General features: G+C 43.9%; 1 protein-coding gene and 1 long non-coding RNA gene across 5 annotated transcripts in view; one reads left to right on the top strand and one right to left on the bottom strand.

The window, feature by feature from the left end:
* The window catches only part of LOC306665415, a 461,853-nt gene that overhangs the window by 6,829 nt on the left and 437,759 nt on the right, over positions 1 to 17,265 (bottom strand). The window lies entirely within an intron of this gene.
* SASH1 (SAM and SH3 domain containing 1) overlaps positions 1 to 17,265 on the top strand; it is a gene marked incomplete at its 5' end in the record, with an annotated part of 289,754 nt that overhangs the window by 208,218 nt on the left and 64,271 nt on the right. For all 4 annotated transcript variants that reach the window (XM_079146821.1, XM_079146820.1, XM_079146819.1 and 1 more), the window contains 2 exons: positions 14,178 to 14,218; positions 16,766 to 16,852. In XM_079146821.1, coding sequence (XP_079002947.1) covers positions 14,178 to 14,218; positions 16,766 to 16,852 — 128 coding nt within the window. The remainder of the gene's footprint in view (positions 1 to 14,177; positions 14,219 to 16,765; positions 16,853 to 17,265) is intronic.

The raw sequence follows: 17,265 nt of genomic DNA, 5'->3' as shown, positions 1-17,265 counted from the left end.
CCTGCCTGTCTCTTTAATCCTTCTAACAAGTCTATAATGTGGATGATATTACACAGTTAAGGAAACCAAGGTTCAGAAAGGTTAAATGACTTACCAAGATCACAAAGCCAGGGTGAGGAAGAGCCGGATTTCATATCCCGGTCTGTTTATCTGCAGGGCCCAGGCCTCTTATCACACACCCCATCACAACTCCAGGAAGAGTGAGGCCCTGCAGAGAGATGAGGCTTAATTTAATAAGCATTTATCAAGTTTCAGCTGTGTGGACAAATGCGCTAGGCCCTGGCGCGATGAGGCTGGCAGGGATAGCTGTCCCCTTCCAGTCTGCAGAGACATGAAAGGTAGTTACAGTGCAATGTGAAAACCATCAGGACAGGAAACTGCAGAAAGAGGGCCGGGGAGCTCAGGAACAGGTGTGGGGTTGACCACGTGTTGTCACTGTCAGTCAGGGTTTTATTAGAGATGCAGAACCTTAAGACATTTGATGAGAGGGTTTTTGACCTTGTGGCTTTGTGGGGGTTCGTCACAGTCCAGGTGAGCTTTTCCTGCTGTGTTTGAGCATCAGTCAGGATGCCTAGGCATCAGTGAGGGAGAAAACCCTGCGTGCCCCCCGGGGGAGCCAGGCCAAACTACTTGAAGCCCATGCCATCTTCAGTACCCCCAAAGGAGCCTCCAACTTCCTGATTTCTGGCGACCTGCAGGAATTGCTGGTGCCCCTCGACGGGTCCAGGATTCAGAGGACCCAAGGAGGACACTCAGCAGGAATGTGAGCGCTGCGGATCTTGTGCCCACACAGGTCTTGAAGTGTAGAGAGAAATGGCTACTTCTGTCCACATCCAACAGAAAATATCTCCTGTGGCCCAGGCCAACCTGGAACCATTCAGGGAAGAGAATTCTGGGAAGCTTAATCCAGCTGAGCTACATTGTCAGACTCCACACCCTTCACAGGTTCCCAAGGAGTAAGCATGTGGGATGACTGGCGGGAGGTGCTTAGCAGAGCAGAGAGGAGGTGACTTCCAGGTGGAAGAGAGGGAGAGCATGCGCACAGCTGCTTGGGGGAAGGGTGTGGGGCCCAAGCCTGGCTCATAGGAGACTGCAGACCAGCCCAGGTGTTGCCCACTGAGACTCCTTCTGTACCTTACGAGACCATGTCAGTGTGAAGAGCTGGGCCGATGGCCTCCAGGAGACCGGAAGCCCGTGATGGGAAAGATCCTGGAGGTCTGAAACTTGTCAGGCCTTTCTTCATTCCTCCACTCTCCAGATTCTTTCATCCACTGGCAAATCCAACCTCAGGTCCTTAACGAGTATCTCCTGCACGGCAAAAATCACCAGGGTAAAGCTAAACCTGGCCCATAGCCTCTGTGTAGAAGCTTTGTCTGAACAACCTTACAGTCGGGATAATGCTTGAAGGGGCTTGGCTGCTTGTCCTCTCTTGTCCCTGTGTCCTTGTCTGTGAGTCTCACCTGTGCTGTTGCTTAGTTTTCTTTGGAGGTGCAGGAGTTAGGATATGCGGAGGGAAGGGAGAGGGTTTGTGCTCCTCTCTCCACTGGGTTAAGCCAGTGCTTCATGCCTATCTACACATCAGAACTGACCAGTGGGTTCTAGCAAAGACAGATACCCTGGCCCACCCAGATCTAATGGACTGGATTCTCCAGCTGTCGAGGCCTGGAGATGTTAAAAACTCTTCCTGGAGATTCTTGGGAAGCCAGCTGGGTTTTTTGAATTACTACAGAAACTGGAGTCTTATCAGTCAGATCCAAGCCCTCTGCTTCTCAAGCACAAGTAGAATTTGGGGGCCTCTTGACTGATGCCAATAGGGGTCATTTTATCATCCAGGGGACCCTGACAGAGCTCCCTGGTGCCTGGATCAGCTCCAGCAAGTGCTGACCTGCAGGTGTTGGCATTCTGGCTTCTGATTGAGCTATGGAGTCAGAAGGGGAGAGAGATACAAAGCTGTCCCAGGAGGAAGTGATACCAACCTGCAGAATTATAACAGGGAAGAAGAGTGCCGGCTGCTGAGTGGGTCCAGATGTGGAGGGTGCCTGAGTGTAAGAGAGAAGATGTTAGAGGGTTTAAAACTGAGAAGACAGGGAAGCTTGAGTTTCCATGTTCATAATGTTTATAATGTATTAAACACCAATCAGCTATGTGTGTAAAAAGCAATCAAAGGCAGGGAGAAAAAATTCAAGTGGTTATGGCAGTGGTTGCCATCGAAAGGACCCAGATTCAGGCCACCACATTGTTCATGCTCCTGCCAGAGAAGTAGAGCAGCAGGCTGCTCCCACAGTGTTGTCCTGGAGGGCGGATTGGTCACTGTGCTTCCAGCAAGGAAGTGCCCTCCATACCAAAGCACCTCCAACTTTGGCCTTCGGAGGCGGCTTCTTCAGGACTCCCCTGCTGTCCCTGAGGGCAGCTGACAGAAGAAAGGCTGGGCAGCCCCCATGGCCCTCCCTGGGGTCCTCTGTGCCCAGACTGCACAAGTGGCCAGTGTGGCCAGCAGGCCTGGCGAGGGTGAATGAGAGCCGCTGTTTGTTTCCACTGAGAAAGTTCTGACCAGCTTCCGGAGCCATCGCCATGGAAACGTATGGAGGAGATAATTGAAAGAAGCCTCTTTTCCTCCCCTCTCCTTCTCTCCCCTCTCCTGCTCTCACCGTGCCTGGTAAGGGCCAGCCCCTGCAGGCTTGCTTTCCCTGTAGGGTCATATAATTTAATGAGATCGCCAGGAGCCAGCTTCCTCCCCTAGCCCAGGCTCTGCTGGGACCCCCGACCCCACCTTCCCCCTGTACCAGTGTGGGTCCGTGTGCCAGCCTCACGCAGAGTGATAGCTAAGTGGCCTTCCAGAGAGGCATGCGGAGCATTCCTGTCCTTGCATCCTGCCTCAGTCCTGAGCCATGTTTCTTTGCAGGAAAGCCTGTTTGGGATCACATATTTATCACACATATGCAAAACATTTAAAAGTGGAAATAGAGGGAAGGAATAATTTTGTTCCAGATACATAACGGTAGCAGCCAATAAATAATGAAAACAATTTTCTTTTTTTTTTTTCAGTGCTGGGGATTGAACCCAGAGCCTCTCATATACGAGGCAAGTGCTCTCCCAGCCTAAGGTGTTTTTCAAAAGTGTGCATAAGCTCGTATGAAGTTATTTATCATTTTTTCTCATTTTGTAAATACTAACTGGTGTGTTGAGAAGAACATGCTATGCCCTGTCTTTATTTTGCTTTTGACAAAAATTTAGTGATTCTTAAGGTCTGAAAACCTAATGGAAATGTCATAGTGAAACCCATTATTTTGGACAATTAATATGCATTAATCATTATAATAAAAATAATTAAGAATAAGAAAAGAAAATGTAAAGATCTAAATCTAAAATTGACCTGGAAGGGTTAAATGAAAGCATTGGCGATTATTGGCTTCACTAAAACCAGAATGAACAGAAGAAATTCAGGGTCCTTTCCATGTTTTTGTAGTTTGATTTCTATGTCTGCTGAGGAATGATCAAAAGTCAGTTTTATGTGGGGCTGCAGACTCAGGCAGCCAAGCTACAAACCGCAATTGCACTTTCACACTAGTAATTAGAGAAAAGGTGCAGTGGTTTGGCTTCGGGCTCACAATTTTACCTGGCTGGTGAGACCCTTGTCTTCAGAGAGCCCAGGTTTCAGTGGGAAAACATTGGGTTAGGTGTCTGAAGAGCTGAGTTGAAGCTCTGGCTCTGTGACTTCCATCCACAGTAGCTCTTTTCCTCTCTGGGGGAGATACGTTCCAGGATGTTCTGTGGATGCCTGAAACCACCGAGTCCTCAACCCCATATGTATTATGATTTTTCTTATACATAAGTACTTGTGATAAAGTTTGATTTATAAATTAGACATAGGATGAAGAGATTAACCACAATAACTCTATACATTAGTCATACCAATATACTGTAATAAAAGGTTGTTTTTGTGGTGTTGGGCTTTGAATCCAGAGCCTAGAGCATACTAGGCAAGCACTTGATCACCAAGTTACATTTCCAGCCTGAATTGTTTATTTCTAGATTTTTCATATAATATTTTTGGACTACAGATGGCCCAGGGTAACTGAAACTCAGAAAAACAAAACCACACATAAGGGGAAGACTACTGTGCCATTTTTTGACTCCAGACAAGTCATGTAGAGCCTCGGTTAGTTCTTTTCAGGGTCTTTTGCGTGGAATTGATTCTCGACTTCAGCATTTAGACAAGTCGGGGTGTGTTCTCATATAACAAGGAGACTAGAGGCAGGGGTCCCGAGGCTGGTGCCACTGTCCAAGGAATCATCCCCTCTCCCACTCCACCATCTTTAGCATGTGACTTTCCTTATGATAAGATGATGACTACTTGGGTATCATGTCCTCGTTTCAGGTAGAATGAAGGGGAGGAGCAAAGGACAGAGGAGGTGTATACTGAGTCAGACCTGCACTAACTTTCTTAGAAACACCCTACTAGAAAGTTCTAGTACTTCTTCTCTGCCAGAACCTCACACCTGGCCTCTCCTAGCTACAAGGGAGTCTGGGGAAGGGTTTTAACAGGGTACACTGCCACCCCAAATGAAATCAGGGAGCTGTTGGTCAGAAAGAAAGATGGATATTGAGATGGAGGCAACTGACTCTGTGGTTCTGGCCTTGCAGCACATCATTAAAGTCCACCTGATGCATGGTAAACTCCTGGAAGGAGTGGCCATGCCATGTAGGGTTCATTATCTCTCCCAAGCAAATAAAAAGTTATCATTGCTTGTTCTTATATGACACTGCTTAGTTACTGATTCTTGTATCTATGGCCTTACTTAAGATGCTCTGGGCCCTCTACTATGTCATGGGGGTGTTCTGAAGATTAGTTTAAATTTGAGGGAGTTGGGAAGACCTTTGTACCTTCTCAGTGTGGGGGGACACATCGTTACCATCTGTAGTGTAATGGGCATCAAAAGCTGGCATCCATACCACAAATTTATATCAACTTCTGGTTCAGTTCAAACTCACGAGGCTACACATAGAATGCATGGCCCATATGGACAAGAGAGGTCTTAGGAAACTGCAAAGGATGACCGACTGCCTCTCCCAGTTTGCTTCTCCTACCGGGAACCCACAGGCACATTCCACTCTGCCTTCTTATACTTGTGTAGCCCTGGCCTCCCTGAGCCCGTGCCCCAGAAACAACCAGGCCACGGCCTCCACTGGGAGGGGGGGATGGCATTTGGCTGCTTCTCAGACATGAAACTTCAATTTCTGCCAGTAACCTACATCATTAAGTTTCAGGACAAGTTATCAACTGGTAAATGGAAGGACACAGCCCTCTTTCAGAGCACCTTTGTGAGGGATTTTTAGATTCAGCAGGGTTGGAGCCCTGTTTTGGCTCAGAGGGCTTCTTGGCCACCTGTGAGGAGCCAGAGAACCATCCCTCGCATGCTGAGAAGCTGAAGTGCATTTTGAGAAGGAGTTGGAGAGCTTGACTCCTAGGTAAAGCTGGTTGAAAGAAAAGACCAGAAATAAGAACATACCTTGTTTTACTTATTATTAGTGCTTAGCATGTGCAAGGATGTTCTGAGTACAGTGCAAGACAGAACTCAGAGAAACCTCTGGAAAAACTGTGTCATATATAACATTGTCTCTATTTTGCATAGCTGGAAACTGGGATCCAGTGGTACTAAATAACTCGCTCACAGTTACCGATCAATAAGGAGTAGGGCTTTGACCACTGGCATTTGGACTGCAGAACCCATATTATGAGCACACCTTGTGCTGTGCCACTTCCTGAGGGGCAGGACTTATGCCAGCATTTGAGACATTATTCACATGTAGGTACCACGATCCCTACTGAGTACAAACTAAAAGGAGCCTGGTTGGGTTTGCAGAGGCAAGACCATGTTTAAGTTCCTGGCACTTCCATGTCACTATGATTAGCGGGGGTGAGGAGAGCAAAGATGGTTGTCATTAGCCCCTCAGGTATGCTTCTGAATTGGCAGTAACTTTCTCTTCTTTTTTTTTTTTTTTTGAGCAAGATGCCCTTGTGACATATCTTATATGTAAAAAGTAAGTTGACCCAATGTGGTTTTAATGGTGATTTTAAACCAAAGGTATTAAATGGGGGTAGGATGGAAAAAGTTCAAAATGCCAAAACTCATGACAATTTCAAACTTCTTCAATGTCCTTTAAGTATTCTTCAAATGCAAGAATTTATACTATGTGATATAAGTTATCTACAAACCAGAATTAAGATTGGGTAATATTATTGTTTTGAGATGATAGGTACACTTCCAAAACCTGAGAAACCTGCCATTTATTTTGGATAGTTAATGTTACATAATTAACGAACCCAAGCCATTCCCTGGCCAAGTGTCCGTATTGAAAAAATACCCAGCATCAACAAAAAAATTAGCATTTACTTTGCTAAACTAAATATACTGTGCTGTATTAGACTAAATACTACTTAAGGAAGACAGTAGGATAGAAACAAATGGAAATAATAATATGCTGAAAATAGATTGGATAATGAACTTTTGATGTCTTGTTCGGCCATTGTGTTTATGTTTTTGTTTTGGCTTGTTTCGTAATGGTATGTAAAGCATGAATTGTTGTTAAAAACTTTAAGGGAAGGAAATCACTATAGCCATCCTAATTATTTGAGAGAAGTTAATGTTAAAATTTGAAAGGTGAAACCTCAGTGGTTTAGAAGTGGTTAGAGTGTAGAATAGGAGATGTGTGGTGGGATCTCTTGGAGGAATGAGGGGGTCTGTGGGGAGGGCTAAGAATGGAGGTGGTGTTTACCAAGTACCAGGCACTGTTGGGCTCTTCACAGTCACCATCGCACACTCCAGGAAGAAGGTCCTGTTTCGTCATCACTCCTTCCCACCCAGAGCCCCAAGGCTTGATGTGGCAGTACTGGCCTTTTCCCCCAGGTCTGCTTGACTCCCTGGTGTATGGGCTCTTGGTTGGGCTGGGCAAGGCTATGGCCTTGGGTTGGCAGACACTTGCCTTGATCTTGTAAGAAGGCGAACTTGTAAGAAAAAGCCAGAAAGCACAGACTGGGAGTAGAGCGTGAAATGAAAGAAAAAGCCTGGATATCTCGAAGTGCTTTGACCGGGTTGACAAAATGTCACCAGTGTTTCATTGATACTAAATATTCATGGAGTTCTCACAATATGCCAGATTTGGCACTAGAATTACTTTCATTCTCAGCCAGTGAATTTGCAAACTGAGTTATGTCACGGACATGAAATCCAACTTCTGTTGGCCTTGTGGGGCCAGATTTGGGGTAAAGCAAGAGAGGCGCTTAGGGCACAGAATTGAAAGAGGCACTTGTTCTTGTAACCACTCAACCCTCAAATGACATCTCCTTATGGCCTGGGACCTCATATCTCTGTCACCTCACCTGCGTCCTAGCCCTACAGCTAAGGAAAAGGTGACCTTTGAATTTTTATGGCAGATGGTAGAAAAGCATTAACTGAATTTCATTCCATATTTATTTCTACTAAGTAGAAGAGATAAGATCATATGATGAAAGTGTCTTTAATACTCCAAGGGTAATATCGAATTAAGGAATTATTTTATTTAAAATTGTCTCTAAGCAAAATATGAATGCACATAATCATACTTACATAGAACACAAAAAAGAAAATATTCACTTCTTATAGTCCCCTCAGCCTTTTTACCTTCTTGCACCTCCTCTTGTCCATGCATAATTCGATAGCACAGAGAATGTCCTCCACATCTTGAGGAAGAGGCTACTGGCTTTGGGGCTGCCTTGGCAGGTGGGGTGACACAGGAAGAGCCAGACATAGCAAGAGCCCTGATTCAGAATTCAGCAGGAAATAAACTAATGGAGAAGATCATTTCCTGAGACTCAAGACTATGGAATCATAAAAATTCCTTTACGTTTAAGTTTTCCTAACGTAACATATGTTCCTTGCTTAGAAATTAGCTTGTAACTGCTTTTCTTATTTATATATTTATTTTGTTTTGGTTATAGTGAAGTTTCTGAACAGCCTATCAAAGCCCAAATGTGAAGTCTATTTTTGAAATATCTTTACGCTTGGGCATTCATTACACTCTCTGGTGTGCCAGGCTCCATGTGGGAAAACGAGATAGAGTTGTCTGTCTTTGCCTGGATGCACCTTAGACTATTTGTATATAAATAGACACAAGAAGAAAAATAAGCGTGAGCCACGTTTCTCTCTTTTTGTTTTGTTTTCGTTTTTGTTTCGGCCTCCTTTCCTTCCACAGGAAGACCAGAGGTTCATGCAGCAGCAGAACAACCAGTTCCTGGAAAGTGTTCTTGAAGTGCTTAGTTATAATCAATCCACAGACATGTTCAGATTTGGTGTTGGAAATGTTTTATCATCATGAGTTCTTCTGAGCATCCGTCTAGCAATTGACACCAGAGCAGGGCCTGAATGTATGTGTGTCCTTTCAATTCATCCCTGAAATTGGAAGAGGGGTGCACGTGAGGGCATGCAGTGTGAGATCTGTGTGAGTGACAAAGAGCGTGGCAAGGAAGAGAGAGAGGGCCCAGCTCTGTGACCCCAGATAGGCCATCACTCAGTGATAAGCCTGTTCTGTTGCTGGAGGATCCATAAGAGCATTGAGTTTGGAGATGACATTTCATACAAGTGTAAAGAATTTCATTTTGACTTGTGATTGTTCCTCCCTGTGGCTTTATGAGAATCTCTGCTGTAAAGCAACAGAATCAGTAGAAGAGAATAGCAACCTGAATGTAACCCGCATGGTGAGTTTAGGACAGCAATACAACTTTGGTTAAATCAAGTCGATTATTATTCCACCAGGAAAGGGGAAAGCACACTTCCTGGTGTTCCTTTTCTCTGTGGACCAGTTTCGATACCGGCCTCACCTTCTCTTTCAGACCCTAAAAGTTGAAGTGCCTCAGGGCTCAGTTTCCATGGTACTTTTCTTCAGTTGGCTTCTTCATTTTAAATATGCAAGTGGCTTCCAGATTCTTGCTGCGGCTCTAGGCTCTTGCAGCCCACCCTTCCTTTCATATCTCCATAGGGAGGTTTACTAAGCATGCCCACGCCATGTGTCCAGAGCAGACCTGTTGGTTTCCTCACCTGCAGATACCTACCTGCCTTCCCCAGGTCACACCATCTCAGCCACCTCTTCAGAGAGGCCTTCTCTGTCCATTTCACTCCAGAGCTCCCCACTCCTTGGCTCTGCTGTCCCCCTCCTGTTTCCCTCTCATCCAGCTCCAGGGCATCATTCTTACCTGTCTTGTTTATTGCTACATTCCCAGTGCCCCAGAGGATGCCCAAGTCACACTGAGAGGTGAATTAATATTTATTGGAAATAATGAAAATGACTGAACAAAGCAATTTGACAAAGAAATTATTAAAGATCAAAGTAATGTATTAATTTGCTCTTCATCACTGTGTCTAAAATCCCTGACGAGAACAACTTAGAGAAGAAAATATTTTCTCTTGGGCTCACTGTTTCATGGTCAGCAGACTCCATTGCTCTGGGCCGGATGTGAGTAGAACATCATGGCGGAAAGGTGTGGTGGAGGAACGTTGCTTCACTCATGGTGGCCAGGAAGCAGAGAGAGAGAGGAGTCAGGACAAGATATATAATCCCCAAAGGCACACCCGCAGTAACCTATTTCCTCCAGCCACACCCCACCTGCCTATAGTGATCACCCAGTAATCCAGTCTAATTATTAATCCATCAAATGGATTAATCCACCAATGACATTACAGCTCTCATAATCTAATCATTTCACCCGTGAACATTCCTGCATTGTCACATGAGCTTTGTGGAGGATGCCTCAATCCAAACAATAACAGATAGGATGAAAGACCTTAGTCAAATTCTGAGGAAGCACCCTTCAATTGATTTTTTAAAATCTAATTAACAATTCCTTAACTAATTATTTTTCTTAAGTGAATTTTGCCTTTAGAAACAGCTCAAGTAATTGAGAGATCTTGAGGTAAAATGTTCACACTTAAGCAGTTTGGGGTTCTAATAGTAGTTATTGGTGAGAAGGGATTTGCTAAGGCTCAGTTCTGAGACTTTAAATGCAATACTTAATGATTGTCAAATACTTAAATAGGTTTTCAACGTGCAACAGAATGTTAATTATTGTTTCCTGGTTATGGAAACCCTACTGAAGTTCTCATCCTTTTTACTCATTAACAAGGAAAGTGATGGATCCAAAGGGCCCACAAACTGGTCTCCAGCACCTGCCATTCTTAGGCCCAGTGTCTGGCTAGAATAAAGATGTACTGCCAGGAGGCCTCTTTGGAGTTGATTTCTGAGCATTAATTTCTTCCACCAGGGATCAGCAAATGACTTCTTTCACCTGCCAACATCCAAGTTTGAAATTTGGTTACATCATTGATTTTGGCTCCTGCTGGATGAATTTTATAATCAGTGTCAAGGAAAAAGGAGATGGCACTTTGGAGCCGTCTCTGCCAGCTTCTGTTTACAGTTAGAATTCATCGTGTCAAAATTCATACAGTGTCATTCTCCTCCTTTGCAAATGGATGAGTTGAGGAGCCTCATACTTACAAAACGTTAGCTTGTTATTCTTTGACTGGGATGTAGGTTGTCTAAGTTGTGAAATGTTAAAAACAAAATTCCACTAACCCCTGCAAGATCAAAAGAGACACTACAGTGCCATCTACTGGTCATCTTGGGAAACGCAAGTGCTGTGGACAAGACCAAACCTGAAGATAAAAATTATTCAAAATTCATGATAATTTGAAGAAAGTAAATAAAAATAATGAAAACATTGTAAATAAGTGTTCTAGAGAGAAAAATACTATTATGTTTTGTTATAGCTATGTAGTATTGAGAGCTTTTTGCAGTGCAAGTTTCAAAAGTTTTATGGTATCTGACAGAGTGAAAAATGGGTTGGAAAAATAGGGATGAGCATTTGAATTTTTTAAAAATATTTTTTAAATTGTAGATGGACACACATCTTATTTTACTTATTCATTTTTATGTGGTGTGGAGGATCGAACCCAGAGCCTCACATGTGCCAGACAAGTGCTCTATCACTGAGCTACAACCCCAGCCCAGCATTTGAATTTTTTAAGCAAAGAATTGAGATGATTTTAAATACATTTTATCCAGAGAAGGAGAGGAATGCAATAGTGCTGCATTATGTTTCCTTGACCCAATCCCTGGTGACTGCCAAGTAACTATGGGACCATGGGTCACATCCTCAGGGTTTTGTTTTGGTTTGTTTGGTCTCTCTTTTATTTTTCTTTCTTTCCTTTCCTTTTTGTGCTGGGGATCAAGTCCAGGGCCTCATGCATGGTAGGCAAGTGTTCTTCCACTGAGCCACATCCCCAGCCTTCCATGGGTCACTTCCTTAACTTTTGGAGACCATAATTTCCTGTCAAATTGGGATTTACATTAAGTGAATGGGAAAGTTTCTGACAACTTGATAGGATTTATTATTCTAAATCAGTGAAGGCCTTAAGGAAAGTAATGCTTCTGTAGACCATTTTCCCACGAAAATGTTTCTATCAAAAAAAGTAGAAGTTTGTAGTACATATTTCTAATATATTACATAGTTAATCCATCCAGATCTGGGGAATTTGATATACTTTGTCCTGAGCAATTAGGTCAGTACTTTTCTAGTCCTCAGATTAAGCATAAATATAGATGTGGGGCATCCTTTGCTTTAAGTGGTCATTAAACTTACTGATAGATTGTGGCCCGTTGAAGAGGGGTAGGTGGGCTGATATATGCTATCATGACTGAATTCAAAATGCAAGAGTAAGGTGTTTTATTTTTTTAAATGTAAGAATCCAAACAGTTTAAACATTTTTCATTGAATGATTTCTTTCCTTAGTTCCCAACCAACTGGATAACTTCTTAGTCTCAACTGTCCTTTGTGCCTCTGAGTGTGCGGCCTCCTCCTCCTCCTCCTCCTCCTCCTCCTCCTCCTCCTCCTCCTCCTCCCCCCCCCGTTTGTCCCCCTTCCACTTCCCCTTCCTCTCTTCCTTCATGTCCATCTTCATTCCCTCTCCCTAGCTTGTGAGTCCATTTCATATGCACCAATGAACCTTCCTTATGATATCATTCACTCCATTTTGACTGAATGATTTAAAATTTGAAATGGCAACTTCTTAAAAGGACAAGTATGTTTAGGGCATTTTCATTTTTGCAGGGATAGAAGGAATAAAAGTGGACTCTAGGAGCTACATTTTGGCCCACTCTGATGACAGCAGGTCTTCGTTGTATTTTCTGTGTTGGCAGCATGGTAGCAAGGGGAAATAACTAGAATTCAGAACTACCCCTGTCCTCTGCAAGTGCTTTTCCCTGTCTCTTCTTAGCTTCTCCTCTCATCAAGTTCACGGCAGACATCTTCAGATTTTTGCGGTGGTTAAGAACATTTCTGTCCTCGCAAACTTAGAGCAGGGTGATGTTTGTAGACTCAGGTCCTAGTCATCAGCCAGCATAGTGCACTGCACTGGAAATGGTGCAGCATTATAGGTGTCCCTGAACAAGAAGAGCCTGTCTCCCCTTCTCTGGTCACCTTACACTCCTTACGCCTGCAAGGCTGGTGCCAAGACCCTGAGAGGTGAATTTCCTGTTCTGCTTCTCTTCCTCTGATTTTCTCAGTGTAACAGGTTTCCAGACCTATCTTCCCAAACATTTGGATTCTAGCTACACTGTTTCATCAGCAACCACTTCACGTTCCTTTCTGGCAGTGAACTTGCAGTGCAGATTCAGGTGTGAGTGTCTTGAGTGCTCAAGTTCTGCTCAATCACAGGTTCTTTCTTTCTTTCAAAATTTTCTTGTCATCAAGCCCTCAGACTCTGAACTTGCCCTTGGGGCTTGGGACTCACCCAGTGAAAGATTTTGCTCCAATCTCTGCTCTTCCCTTTTTGAGACAACCAGTCTTAACTTTCTTTGCTTTCTTGCCTTTCTGTTGAAATTGGTATTTAAGTATTTTCTAGAGAAATGCTTACTCAACTGGTGTTAGGCTGTGTGTACTTTTCAGGTCATTTGGGTTCACCCACATCAGCTGTCACAAACTGGCAGTCAGGCCCTAGGATAGTGCCTGGGGCCAAATCTGGTGCCCAGACATGTGTTGCTTAATTGGACCCATTTCTAGAAACATTGAGTTATTTGCTATCACTTAAAAACGTGGCACTGTCATCTAAAAATGCAGGTTTCTGGCTTGCCTTTGAACTTGGAAGATCTGGCAAGATGGATATTGCAGTTGCCAGTTGGCAGCCGCCAACTGGAGTAGCTCCACACTGGCTGCCTCCTCTGCCTGGCATCGATCTCCCGCTGATGATATCCTTACCCTCCTTCTACCCCACCCCATAGCTTTCCTTCAGCTCGACTCACCTGCTGCACCAGGCGACCCATATGGTGCCGAGTTGATAATTTTCACGATTATGCAATTTTTGTTTTCCACGTACCCAAGAGACGTGGAAAACTCAGTGGCAGTGACGTGACTTGGAGTTAATAGTTCACCATAGTGGAAGATGCCTCCGTGGTCCCCTAACGGAGTCTGTCCTCTTCATTTACTGCAGGTCTCCTTCTAAAGCGAGTCTTTAATAAATGTCGGCACATGGTACCTGAGTCTGTTCCTAGAAGTCGGCAGATGGGTGGGAGAGTCTGGTGGTAAAGATCACATGAGAATGTGGTTTTAGTCAGCTTTTTCACTGCTGGGATCAAAAGACCTGAGGAGAACAGTTAGAGAAGGAAAGGTTTCCTTGGGTGTTCACAGTGTCGGAGGTCTCAGTCCACAGACAGGTGACTCCATTCTTCGGGCCTCAAGGTGAGGCAGAACACCATGGGGGGATAGGGTGGCAGAGGACGTGGCCACCAAGAAGCAGAGAGAGAGAGAGACTCCACTTACCATATACAAAATATATACCCACAGGCAGACCCCCAGGGCCCACCTGCTCCAGCCACACACTCCCTGCCTGCGGTTACTACCCAGTTAATCCCTCTCAGGGGATGCGTTCACTGATGGGGTTAATGCTCTCAGAGCCCAGTCATTTCACCTCAAAACCTTCTTGCATTGTCTCACATGTGAGCTTTTGGGGGACACCTCATATTTAGACCGTAGCAAATGTTCCTGGCCCTGTGAGGTGGTATGGATGCTGGGTCACACTAGCTTAGGAGGGTCTTTAGTTCACTCCTGAAAGCAGTGCTCCCTGGTAACCTGATCTGTCTTTCTATTTTAGGCACCCTCTTCATAAATCAAACTCAGAAGACGGCTCTGTAGGTCAGTACCACTTTTCTTGGTTTAACTATCTAACTATTTTTATACAAAATGAAGACATGAAACTACAGAAACCAGAAAGATTCCTTCTATCCAGAAATATTGTTAAGATTTTGATACACACCTTTTCTCTCTCTCTCTCTCTCTCTCTCTCTCTCTCTCTCTCTCTCTCTCTCTCTCTCTCTCTCTCTCCTCTCTCTCTCTCTCTCTCTCCTTCTCTCTCTTTTTACTCTCTCTTATCTCTCTCTCTGTTTTCCATTGAGGGGGGGTTTTCTTTAACAAGTAGGATCATATTCTAATACTTGCTTTATAATTTTGAAAAATTGAAAGTTATGAGCATTTCCCCCCCGTGATGGAATAATGGAATATTCTTTACAGTAAAAGTTGTAAGTCTGCATTATATTGGAAGTGCCATAGTTAAATACCATCCTTTTCTTTGCTGGACATTTGAGTTTGTTTTTTCTTTTTTCTCTGTCATGGACAAATGATGCTGCTATGAAATTCCTTGACACTCTATACTCAATAATATCTTTAGGGTAAATTCTTCAATTTGAAAATTTTGGACCCAGAAGTATGCACTTAAGGCATTATGCATTTTATATATTCTAGATTGTAAAACCCAATCTTGATTTAGTCAGGGCTGGAGGGTGGGTGGGTAGTAGTGACCTAAGTGCTCAAATTGTGCTGCCGGACTTGAATCACAACTCAGTCAACTCAGTCTTGGGACGTTCCCCCCCGACCCCAGGCCTTGGTCTGGGGTCATTCTCAATGAGACCTCATTCTCAATGAGAATGATAATATGACACATCTTATAAGTGAGTCTTAAATGAGGTATGCTCATTAGACAGCAAAGTGCCTGGATATAGCAAGTGCTGAATAAATATGATATATATTTTTTGGAGCTGTATCTCTATTTCAGAAATATAACAATGGGAGAAGTGGGGAATATAGCTCAAAGAAATGCATTATATTCTCAAATTGCCTGAGAAAGGTTTGAATAAGTGACAGCCACTCTGCTTTTAACCCTTTGTTGCTGCCACTTGCTTGAGTGTGGCACCCAAGGGCAGCAGAGGCCCTTAAACTTGCATGTAAGATCTGAGAGCAGAGGCTGTCTCGGCTGGAGGGCTCTGGTTTTATTCCCATGGCTCTGGGGTTGTCAGAACTTAAAGGAGGGCATCCCGTCTTGACAAATGACACCCTTGCCAGCCTGGGAGCACCAGGGATGGGTTTCCCACACGTCTGTTCCAAGCATTGCTTTGCTGGGAACCACCAGTCTAGACAGCAAACCCACCACTTTGTCCTTTTTCCAGTGGCCATGGAGCAACCAGACAGCCAACAAACAGTGACGAAGCTGCTGCTCCTGAGTGTGCCACATCAGCACGATGGCAGATATCACTGTTTTTAAAGAATATAGGACTGCTCTACCCATTCTTTTATTCCCTTCAGTTTTTTTTTTTTTTTTTTTTTTTTTAAACATACACACACACACACCAAGGATTGAACCCAGGGGTACTTAACCACTGAGTTTCATCCCCAGCCCTTGTTAATTTTTATTTTGAGGCAGGGTCTCGCTAAGTTACTTAGGGCCTCATTTAGTTGTTGAGGCTGGTCTTGAACTTGCGATCCTCCTGCCTCAGCCTCCCAGGTTGCTAGGATTTCAGGTGTGCCCCGCAGTGCCCGGCTTCCCTTTACTTTTAAAAGGTGCTCCATAGGATTGATGATCAGGACCCTACCAAGTATTAAAAATGTCTATCTGTGGCAAGAAATTTGTTTTCACTCATAAGCCATCCAAAATAGTCTAGGAAGGATGGGAAGTTAGAGGGAGACCAGCTGGGAGGTGTCACAGCAGGATTGCAATGTGTTTTTCTTGTCACTGTGCCCTGGCTAATCGGTAGATAGGTTGCCAAGTGGCCTGCATGCCAGAGAGGTGGGAATCTTGCCCCACCCATGCCCTAGCTAGACCCAGACAAATGCCACACCGTAGAGAAACAGTGTGGGTCATTCTGTGGCCTGCCCGCCTCCTCCCCCAACCCCTCGGAAGCCCCTAGAACCAGCTAGAGTGACCTGTGGGTCACAGGACTACCAACTATTCTGTTCTGTTCTTTTCATTGAATCTGAAGTAACAGAAATTAAACAAGTGTAGATCAACGACAGGAATAACAACATCAAGTCAACTTCTTAAAGTGTCCTACTTGTGGTATAGCGGAAATAATTGTGGCTAAGACCCAAAGAACCACAGACAAGGCCGAATGAGGCAGACTAGTTAAACAAACATCAAAGCGGGTACAAGAATGCACATTTTGCCTGCCTTTTGATGTTTCTTTATTTCTCATCTTAACCCTACTGTGCCATTTCTTGCTACTAAGAAATTTGCATTTCTTTTAAACAACTTTATAGGCATTTCCCAGTCATTCACAAACTGAAAGGGAAAAACTTTTTTTTTTTAAATCAGAGAATTCTTTCAAGCTTTGAAATGATAAGGAAGAGGCTACTTCTGCTATCAATGAATTTATTACTTGTGCCTTTTCTTCCATTTTTCTCGTTTTAAAGGGAAAGGAGATTGGAAGAAGAAGAATAAGTATTTCTGGCAGAACTTCCGAAAGAACCAAAAAGGAATAATGAGACAGACTTCAAAAGGTACTATAATGCAGCTGGCGGACAGTAGGTCCTTTTAGCTCCCAAACTAAGCCTGTGTGCTCATTTAAATGGATGTTGGAAGTTATGCTCATTGCATGGGCCTGTAAAAATGGTCAGCTTTTCTGACATTCCTGTCATTAACTTTAAGACTTCATCTTGGTCATTTTTTTTTTTTTTTTTTTTTAACTCAGAGAAAACAAAATAGGAGGAGTTAGCAGTCCGTTCCTTTTACAGAGCTGGCAGCGAAGGCCAAATTGTTAGTGTTCCCAGTAACACAGACTTCAGAAACGTCTTTACTCTTAAACTTGCTGAGAGCTAACCTCGAAAGGCCTAGCATTTTTTAGTTTTGGACCCTCCTGTCCACACCCCCACTCGGAGACTTTGCATTCTTCTGAACTTTTGACGCTGTTCCG

Source organism: Sciurus vulgaris (assembly GCF_902686455.1).
Source record: "Sciurus vulgaris genome assembly, chromosome: 7".
Lineage (NCBI taxonomy): Eukaryota > Metazoa > Chordata > Mammalia > Rodentia > Sciuridae > Sciurus > Sciurus vulgaris.
Note: the sequence above shows the minus strand (reverse complement) of the source record. Positions and strands in the feature narration are given on the sequence as shown.